The 10650-nt window shown below is 42.3% G+C and overlaps 1 protein-coding gene across 1 annotated transcript; it reads right to left on the bottom strand.

Annotated features, from left to right (window-relative positions):
- Positions 1-7456: 7456 nt before the first annotated feature.
- On the bottom strand, positions 7457-10210 carry LOC143487852 (transcription factor Sox-9-B-like). Its single transcript, XM_076987094.1, has 3 exons — positions 9451-10210; positions 8783-9030; positions 7457-8406 (listed from the first exon to the last, which is right to left on the bottom strand). Exons 1-3 carry the CDS (start codon positions 9876-9878, stop codon positions 7643-7645), a joined length of 1440 nt encoding a protein of 479 aa, XP_076843209.1. The 5' UTR covers positions 9879-10210; the 3' UTR covers positions 7457-7642.
- Positions 10211-10650: the final 440 nt, after the last annotated feature.

The following is a 10650-nucleotide window of genomic DNA, read 5'->3' as shown; positions in this document are numbered from 1 at the left end:
CACACACACAGGCAAAGAAACCCTACTGAGTCCTAGCTTTCATTAAAAGTATGGCTTTGGCATCAGTGCAAACTGAGATACTGTCACAATGCTGCTTCTTTTCAAAGTCACCTTTCCTTCCATATCCCATACTAGCAGGCATGCTTAGACTTGTTCGGAAACTGTGTTTAGCGTAATCCACAGGATCTACTGTATTTACCTGGATACTCTTGTTACGTTTGCAGACTTGTAGCACCCAAAATGCCCTTGTTAATATATAATTAATTGCAGACCTTTACAAAATACATTGTTGCTGGGACAAGTTTAAGACTTCTGTGCAAGGTGCAACTCGAGCTGTCTTTGCACTACACTGTCTTTTTTTATCTCTTGGCTTTGCTGATCATGCTATCCTCTATAAAGCAGCAGAAAACGAGAAAGATTTGCCCTTGTAAAGTGGTTAAGAAAACAAAGACAAAGACAAAAAAGTGTTTGACTCTGAGAGTTTGTTTGTCTAGCAAAGTCAAATTATTCTCATTTGACCCCTTTTAGAAATTTTCACTTGACTGGTATCTCCCAAACACTGCCCTAGCACACAAGCCTTGTTAGCCTTAGCTACATTAGCATTAGCTCCTGACAAACCTAAGGGCTTCAACTTCGCTGAACGTTCAGAGAAAAGGCTGGTATCACTTTCACTCCCCGACTCCACATGAGTGAGCGTTTTTTGTCCATTTGTAGGCCCGTGCTGAAAACGGATTACCCAACCGAGATTTACAAGGTAACGGCAAGAGCAAAGCAAGACAAACTATGTAATATCAGCCTCCGTATGCGGTGGGACCAGCAACGATTTTTTTAAGCAGGTAATTGAAAACAAATGGGAGGATGGAAAAAAGATACTTAATGACATCAAGATTTGCTCCTCTGTGAGTTATTGAATAATGGTACATAGAGAACATACACATAATGGGCATAGAGATGGAGATGAGATCCTTAGTTTAGACAGCATTGCCCATATTCCAGCATCATAGCCTCTGCACCACATTAGGTCCGAGTGTTGTCTGTAGCATTTGATTGTGTCCAGATTATGATACTGGTGAGGGGCATTGGGTGTTCTTGGACTGTATTTCAGAGAACTCAGCACAGAAAAAAAAATATCTGCTTTCAGTTACTTCTGAATCAATCAGATCTTCATCATTACAACATGAGCTGTCAATTTTTAACAAATGTGCAAAACTTTGGGAAAAAAAAGTGTGTATATACACATGTATATGTACCAAGACGTTTAGTCAAAAAACATATATTTTATGTATGATTACAAAACTCCTGTTACAGTTTGGAATGGAAAGGCCTGGTTTTAAAGCTACAAAACAAACAGCCATAGACAGGAACTTTTTTTTTTCTTCTTCAAGCCGAGGATCCCCCTTGACAGTAATGTATTCCATCCCTCATCTCCAGATCTTCATCCGTGTCCTAAAAACTGGTCCATAATGCTCTGCCCTGATCCCTCTCTCCATTGCAGAGATGAGCGGAAGCCGAGAGTCCCGCTAATCCGGCCGAGATGATGTGTGTTCTCTGCTGCCTCTATCCCGCAATCTCAGCCTGGCCTGGGCCCTCTGGCACGCCTTAAGCCACAGACACAGTTAATGAGATTATGGTAATAGAATTTTGCTGCCCTGACCTGGGGATTCTGCCAGCTTTAGCCCCATCCTGAGACAAAGAGAAGGAGCTGGCTGCGGGGTGCCCCAGGGCTGCAGTGCTGGCACGGTTTGATTTCCTTGTGGGCTGGTCTAGATGAATATTTACTGAGCAACAACTTACTTCCTGAGTAATAGAAGATGGTTTACGGGAATTTACTAAGGATACAAGGTACTGAGGGTGTGTAATATAATACAGTTTTATCAGTCATTTTGGTTCATTTCTCACATCATGGTTTACATTGGAATCACAACAAGTGCATTTCTCAACAGTTAGTGCAAACAGCAATACTCAATGAAATACCTGCACTCAACATTCTTTATTTTTCCCTCAAAAGCAAATTTTTGGTCAGTCAATTTGTCAATGCCATCAGAATATCTAGTCTGTGTGCCATTGCCTATGAACAAGGCAATCAAAATACTTAGTCATGTTGTCAGTGCAACTATAAGTCACAGTCAGTGTAGACTGTATATTCTGATGAAAACTAGCTAAGCTTTTGATTTCAAGAATGCTGCACATTCTGTGGTATATCAAATACATGTTACACACATACAAACTTACATGGAACTCAAAGTTACACATGACTGTATGTGGGAGACCTGAAATTGGACTTGAATCAAATTTGTACAGCAATATTGTTTGACTGTATTGTTCGCACTGCAATTTGTTGACCAAAACAAATCTGATTGAAATTCAGAAAAGACAGACAGGTGACTGGAAAAACTGCAAAATTAGAAACTTATTTGACACACTCAAAGCAACCTGAGCACATACAGCCTCCTCTTGTGTGAAAATGGAACCTCTGCCCCCCCTATCAGCTAATCTTGATATCCTATGTGGTATAAGAATGCAAAAATGCAAAACAAAAAATTGAATAACGTCAGAATTACTGTAATATCAATGTGCAGCATTACAGCAGAGAGCACATTTCTGAATTACAGAACATACATGTTTTCTCTATGAAATGTTTGAACGACTGAAGACACAGTTGTTGTTCTAATATTCGGCTGTACCCAGCGACCAGCTTCAGCCATTGTAAGACCATGACTTACATGTAAAACATGGTCCACAATTGTTGCCCATATTTCACTGTTTTGTCTCCTCAGGCTTACACCACACAGTCTTACCCCTCTACACCACAGTCCTACCCCTCTACACCACACAGTCTTACTCCTCTTATTGGCTGTTCACCCTGCACATGGCCTTGTCTTTCCATTATGAGACTTTGTGATACTGCAGTGTTTAGTGTCTATAAATGTTTGCCAATTACAGTAAAGGTTCATGAGACGCACCTCTGACCTATGGTTACCAAAAAGTAACAAAAAAATAAACTAAATAAATAAATGTCAAATGATGCCTTAGAGATTATGACAACATGTTCAGCACTTTTGCATATAATGACCTAGGTGATTACCTAAAGACTAAATGTTTTGGAGGGTAAAACAATTCAACAGACAATCCATACAACACATTTTGACAAACATGACATAAGCAACTGATAATGTAAAAAACAACAGACAATTGTACATGTACATTTGCAAAATGTACAAAAACATTTGCGAAATGTTAAACACAATGAAAAATGCAATTATGATGTGCACAAGTGACAAGGAGATGAACAGTTTTGAGAATTTCAATTCTGTTCTGAGAAATGAACCAAATCGACTGAGAAAAACTGTAATACGGTTCTTCAGAGTTTGAACTAGAGACCCAGTAGTTCTATCATTTGCTTGAATTAAATAAATTTGATTTTGGTCAGATATTAGACAGTTGCAGTATTTTACTTAATCAAAGTGGGGGAAAGAAGCATAAGGACATCATATCAATATTAAACAGCGTCTATATCGGTTGTTCTCTGATAGCTTCTATAATGAAAAATGGATTTTACTGGAACTAGACCCAGTTCTCACATAGCACAAATGGAGAGTCCTGGTATTGCAAGTCTATTCTTTATCATTCCATGAAGGGCACCTGAAAGTATATGTACAGATATTGGGTTATAAAACACATCTGTGTGTTTTGATTATTTCACCATGTCCTTCATGTAAAACAGTGAGACAGTATTATGAGACAGTATTGTAAGGGAAGACATATGGCTGGTTTTGTCTTCGAGGATCATTTGTTCTTTTAACTGTTCTCATTCCTTTCTCAATTGTTTTGGGTAACAGAAAACGAAGACTGTACCTATGTTCCATCTATCTTTAGTGCTAGTTTGATGCAAGGTCCATCTAGACAAATTTACAGGCTGCTGTAAATGTGAGTCAATGTGAGTCTCATTTCAGTCTCATGTGAGTCTCATACCCCCAACAGAAGATCACATCCAGCATCTCCAGGTGAGGGGCCACGCCCCCTTCTCTCCCTGCCACGTTTCTTTGACTTCGTTTAGTTTCTATTGTCGTCCAGTCGCCAGGGCGATCATGCCAGGTTTTGCTTCACTCTTTCCCTAGTGCTAGCTGGGCCTTAAAAAAAAGACCACCCAAAGGGTCGTGAGGGGGCAGACGTCTGTGTGGAATAATAATGGAGTCCCCCCCTGGGAAACGTGTCCACAAGAGAGAGCTGTCTGACAGCAAAGAAAAATTTGCTCTCGCTTCCGATTCCTCGTAGGGACATTCATCAGGCACTCTCAGCGCTTAAGGAGGCGACGGCAGTCATTACGTTCATTCACGTTAAAGATTCAGGATGCAACTGGCAAAATTACGCTGTGGGCTTTACGATGATTTATTGTGCATGTCCAAGTCTTTTAGCTACCAAATCACCCCAGAATAATGGACCGGTATGAACACTCTATGCAGAACCACACAGTTTCCGAACAAGTCTAAGAAGATCTGCATTCCTATTGAAACTTGCACAGTTGCTCTATCTCAAAAGCTTTGTTATCACTCCTTTGGTTGAGATCTGTTTTTTGCTATATGTTTTTCTGTTTTGATATAATTTCCTGGCAGGCTACATGATGTCATGAGGTGTGCTACTTAATTACGTCCTCGATGAGAGAAGCAGTCGTCGTTGCCGTGTGCTTGTGTGCTTGTATAGCTAAGTGCAAGGGTTTTTAACTTCTCGGAGGGTTGGTTGGTGACAGAGAGCTTCCAGCAGCTGTTGTGTCCACAGTGCTGAGCACCTCTGTGTCCTTCTGGGCTCTTCTAAACTGGGCTGATGGTTTTTTCAGATGTAGCCAATCCTTGTTCCTCTTTTTTTTTCGTCCACGCCTGGATGCTGTTCTGCATAGGGACATGTCTCCGAGATAATGTCCAAACGTCAAAGGTGATATAGAATACATGGCACATGGCAGGTACTGATGCCATGGTAACAGATGATGCAGACTTCAGATAGTTCTCCAGATTGGACCCTGAATCCAATCCAAAAGTCCAAAAGTCTTTCACTGTCTCTCACTGTCGCAGTTCAATTCTGTTTAATTCAGAGTACAATACAACTTCCAACATGGCTGAGACAAGGGTAGTACTACCAAAGCAAACCATCTGTATTTTCCCCCTAACATTTCAGCCCCATGTTTACAACTGCATTCTATCAACCTTGGTCTCACAATCTCTCTCATGCTCTCAATTTAATATCACTATGGTGACCACTGTCAGAAGATCAACAGTGGTTAAAATCAAGCCAGCCAATCAGGGTGTTACATCCTGCTATATTCATAAGCCAACCATAAACTAAATTTTTATTCTTGATTTAAAAGTTCAATAAATGCTAATGGATTATCTGACATTATACAGGTGTAGATAAAACAGATTGCCCTGTTGCAAGAGTTCTACACAGTTCTACACAGTGTGTCCTAATATATGCCGCAGACTTTTCTATTTGTAATAGAATTGTAAAGTCCACAGACCCAATAGTACAATATGAGCACTGAAATTACAGAAATTCTCTCTCTGTCAGCAACATTCGCTAGCGGTAAGTGCGAAGACTGACCAGGCGTCCGTACCTCCCCCTTTTGATTTCAAAACTAAACTCCTTTCCAAACTAAGCCCTGATTGTGTTTGTACAGTCCGTGATTTATCGAGGGTATCGCCATTCCTTTATGTGGGACCTTGTAATAAATAAACAGCATTTTGCAGTTGGTTTGTTTCTTTAAGCAGTGGAGTATTGGTGTTGGGAAAAGCACCATGATATTCATCATCTGAATTGTGTACAGTAATGGACTGTGAGCTCATGGTCTGAGAACCTAGCGTAAAAAGGCGACCCAAACATCGCACGCCGTGCTACACGTACTTAAACGCACCACCACGTAGATGGAGGTGGTGTTCGGAGTATGCTGGTCAAAGCCATGGTGAGACGCATGGCTCAGGAAGAGAATCACTTCATGTTTGAATATGGCTTCCTGTCTGAATGCAGCATGTATGTGTTTGGTTCCTATTATTGAAATTCAACTAATCAATAATTTAGTGTCTATGGGCGTCTGACGTAACTAATGAGAATGATTCCCAGTGTAGTCTAAAACATGAGGGTTAATATTAAAATGATATTTGACTCGAATTGCACTTTGAGTCTCATGTCAATTATCAAAAGATGAATGAAGGTCATTGAATGTTTTTGGTGATTTTTTAAGTTTTTCATTTTATTGCAAACAGTATGATACAAAAGATAAGCTTCTTTTAAGACAATGGCATGTTTTACAAAGATTTGTTGCATTAAAGGATGCTGACATGAGATCTAAGATATGCAATAATGAATAAGGAACTTAAAAAAAAACTAAAAAGTATGCTGGTGATTCAATAATGTAAAAAATGTCTTTACAACATGGCCATGGCCTCCAGTAATCAATATTTGTTAGACTTAAATGAACAAAAACTTCCAGTTGTCTGTCTTTTAAAATGTAATCAAGTCTTATTACAATTATAAGAACTCTGTACACAGCTAAATAATCAAAGGCGCTGTTTAAAACATTTAAATGGAAACATTTACAAATGATAAATAAACCGAAATGGTTAACGTTTGTACCACAACTAAAATGACTTCTCTGTGAAAATAAAAAAATTAGTCTCAAATTAGTCATACAGAGGTGAGATAAATGATCAAATGCAAATAGTTATTACTTTTTCAAATAAAATTAATACTAATGAATAAATTAGAGGTTAAGACTTGATGGGCTGGAGGAATGAGAATTTGAAGAATAAGGTGATGCAGAGGTCAAAGGTCACTTCCTGTTCCCCCCTCAGACATGAAGAGAGAAGTGAGTGATTGCTACTGAGGCACTCTGGTTCTCTACACTGGTTGTCCAGGCACTGATGGCCCAAAGGCAGGACTTGCTAAAAACAAAAACCCAAAAAAATGAAGGCCTCGTGTAGGACTAACCGGCACTGGTGACAGTTACTACGCCACATCCCCAGCAATGCTAGGGCGCAAGACGAAAGCACAAAGATATAAATTCTCTCAATTAAACTCTCGAGCTGCTGTGTCACTCACATAGGAAAGCAAACACGATCACCACAGTCCAGCTCACACCGGCTCTGCCTGATTCTAAAAGACGACAGGAATCACCATAAAGAGAAAAACAGACACAAAGAGGAAAGAGAAGAGGTCGGAAAGGTGTTTTAGTTTCACGCTATCTTTACAAAAATACATCAGTGAGAGATAAGGACCTATCTTATAACTGCATCCTCTGTATAAATGTATGAATCCCCCGGAGAGCAAACTTGAAAACAACAAAAGAGATAATACATACACAGTACATACTAGAATATTTATAACAAATATGTCCTCACAGAGGATTCCTCTCTTTCAAGCGAGTTTCTTTTTCATTATAACTAGAAAAATATAATCGCGACACAGAGCATTTCAAAAAGGCACTGTCGTGAGCCATTCCGATATTTTCAGTAATTTTTTTTTCTTGTATTTTTTTTTTTTATAGAAGTCCTCCTTTTCGTGTTTGTTTTCTCTGCGAGCTTGTGCAGGAAATGGATCAGGAGCCTTGGCAACCTCTTTCTGAACACGGGGCGGTGACAGTTCAGTCTGGGCTCTCTTACGGCCTGGAGAGTTGGGTGTAGACTGGCTGTTGATCCCAGTGTTGAGGGCTGTGGGTCTGGGGCACGGATGGTACCCCGCTGGGGTCGGCGATGGGGGTGTACATGGGCCTCTGGCTTGGATTCATGTAGCTGAAGGTGGAATAGAGCCCGGAGCCCTGGCTGGAGGCATGGTTGTAGTAGGAGCTGGCGCCGCCCTGGTGGTCAGTGTAATCGGCGTACTGCGAGCGAGTTGTGGGGGGGTATGAGGCGGTGCTGTAGTGCTGCAGGTTGAAGGAGCCGTAGGTCACGTGCTGTGGTGAGCCCTGGCTCTGCTCGCTGTAGTGGCTGGGGCTGAGCTGCTCCGTCTTGATCTGCGGAGGGCGCTGTGGGCCCTGGCCCTGCTCCACCGCCCCTCCCAGTGGAGTCAGCGAGGCCTGCTGCTGCTGCTGCTGCTTAGGCATCCAGCCGTGCCCGGTGGGCCCCGGCGCCTGGCCCACGGCCGCGCCGTTCAGGCCGTAGGCAGGCGTGTACGCCTGGGCGCTGGACACGGCGGCGTGGCCGTGTGGCGGGAGGTACTGGTCAAACTCGTGCACATCGAAGGCCTCGATGGTGGAGATGACATCGCTGCTCAGCTCCCCAATGTCCACGTCCCGGAAGTCTATGTTGAGCTGTCGGCCGGTGCCTTCCTGGAGGGACCGGCCCTCGCGCTTCAGATCGGCCTTGCTGCTCGGGAGGTCCGTTTTCGGGGTGGTCGGGGGAGTCGGAGGACCTTGAGAACCTCCTGTTGAAGAAGGAGAGAAGAAACGAAAGGGTTAACTGCCAGCCACATTAGGCTACTGACGCAACTACAGTGCAAATAAAGATACGCCATGAAATTAAGAACACGTTGATAAAGATTTATGAGTTTTCCCAAGGAGCAGTTCCATTACATAACATGCGCAGTAGAGGTATTCGTGGTCAACAGTGAATCGGTAGGGTAAAGACAACTGGCATGTTTGCATATTTGTAACCTTGTAATCAACTTTATTTTATTTACCAGTCGCCTTGTGATTCTCAATTGGATCCATATGCAAAGGCGGGAAGTAACGAGGCTGGTTCGTTTCATGCCTGTGCTACCAGACCTCATGCAGCAGAGAAGATATAGTATTTTAACGCACCTGAGTGGTCGGAGGGGGAGTGAACTTCTCCGGTGCTGGAGGCGGGAGAGTCCGCCTGCTGCAGGGCTTTGAAGATGGCGTTGGGAGAGATGTGGGTCTGGTCCCCGTCCTCGGACTCGCTCTGGCCGTTCTTCACGGACTTCCTCCGCCTAGGCTGGTACTTGTAGTCGGGGTGATCTTTCTTGTGCTGCACCCTCAGGCGCTCTGCCTCCTCCACGAACGGCCGCTTCTCCCCTTCGTTCAGCAGTCTGCACAACACCGAACCAGAGAAAAGCGTTTAGATCACGTTTTCTTCGTATGTGTTTAGCAAAAAGATAAGGTTAAAACCCATATTATCATGATAATAGTACTTATTTAATAATAATAATTATTATTAAATATTACACATCGTTATTTATTTATTGAGTTGTTATTTTTATTTCTGTTCCTTTTGATGATTATGTCTTTATATTATACTACCATGGCTTGCGAATAAGGCTGACTATATTTTTCGCATATGCTCTCAAAGTTTCGCTTTAAATTAATTTTTTTTTTCAAAATGAAACTTGAGTCATCATGGAAAATAGCCCATAAAAATATAACATTCAGAAGTTGTAGTCGCTCTTTGTAAAAGTTTTAAACGGAGTATTTGACTGGTTAGTGTGCGTAATTGGAAAGGAGCGCAATACCTCCAGAGTTTGCCCAGAGTTTTGCTGAGTTCAGCGTTGTGCAGATGTGGGTACTGATCCGCCAGCTTCCTCCGCGCCGCTTGAGCCCACACCATGAACGCGTTCATCGGTCTCTTCACATGGGGCTTGTTTTTGCTGGAGCCATTCACCCTGACGGGCATCGGAACCAAGGTCCAGTCGTAACCTTTGAGTACCTGTGACACCGCGTCTCTGATGCACACAGGGAATTTGTCTTCGTCGTCTTTCTTAAAGTCTCTGTCTTGTCCCATGACGCGGTTCTCGGACGGTCTGGTGTTCTCGGTGTCGGACCCAGATCCAGACGGACAAGGAGATCCGGCCGAATCTTCAGACATGCATGGACTGGGGACGTCGGACAGACACTTGTCCTGCTCATCGGTCATTTTCAGGTACGGGTCTAGTAGATTCATGCGAAAAAAATTTCGGGCACCAAAAGATGCAATAAAACAGGAGATGGATTTCGGAGCGTAAAATCCTCAGTTTTGCACGGCGCGTGCAGAAGCGTTTTTTGGCAAACTGGTCCCCGTGCGCAAAGCTGTCAGAAGTTTCAAAAGTGCCTTAAAGCGCGTGCAGACGGGCTCTCGGCGACGCGCTTGGTCTCACGGGCGGAGAGCGCGCACGTCCTGTGAACCGCGCGCTTCGAAAAGCAGCCGCTCACTCTCTTAAGACCTTTCGCAAAAAAAGTGATGAAATCCTGTCGCCAGCTCCGTGTTGGAGTCGCAGAAGAGCAATGAACGTACGGCTGCGCTCGAGCTCATTTATAACAGGAGCGCCTTAAAGAAAGGGGCGGAGACAACCACGAGACTCCGCCCCTTTCCTCTTGCAGCAAAGCGAACTAACTGAACACGCGGTTGAACGGTTGAATCACTGTGGGAAAAATTATTTGTATATATATATATATATATATATATATATATATATATATATATATATATATATATATATATATATATGTATATATATATATATATATATATATATATATATATATATATTTTCATAATTCTAATATATATATATATATATATAAAATCAGAAAATATCAATTCATCTAGCTATGACCTTGTCTATATGGTTTAATCGGCATTAATTTTCTATGTAAATACATAGTTTTGACTTCACTGTAAACTGAAGCTACTGACGGTGGCATTACTTTACATTGGGTGTGTAGGTTAAAGCTGC

The sequence above is a fragment of the Brachyhypopomus gauderio genome, chromosome 2, assembly GCF_052324685.1.
Source record: "Brachyhypopomus gauderio isolate BG-103 chromosome 2, BGAUD_0.2, whole genome shotgun sequence".
Taxonomy (NCBI): Eukaryota; Metazoa; Chordata; class Actinopteri; order Gymnotiformes; family Hypopomidae; genus Brachyhypopomus; species Brachyhypopomus gauderio.
The sequence above is the reverse complement of the archived record's forward strand: the minus strand, read 5'-3'. Positions and strand labels throughout refer to the sequence as shown.

Coding starts and splice junctions, on each gene's coding strand:
- LOC143487852 (XM_076987094.1), bottom strand. CDS start 9,878: ATGAATCTACTAGACCCGTACCTGAAAATGACCGATGAGCAGGACAAG. Junction 9,031..9,450: donor ACTCTGGGCAAACTCTGGAG/GTATTGCGCTCC, acceptor GGTGTTGTGCAG/ACTGCTGAACGAAGGGGAGA. Junction 8,407..8,782: donor CTCCCCCTCCGACCACTCAG/GTGCGTTAAAAT, acceptor CTTCTTCAACAG/GAGGTTCTCAAGGTCCTCCG.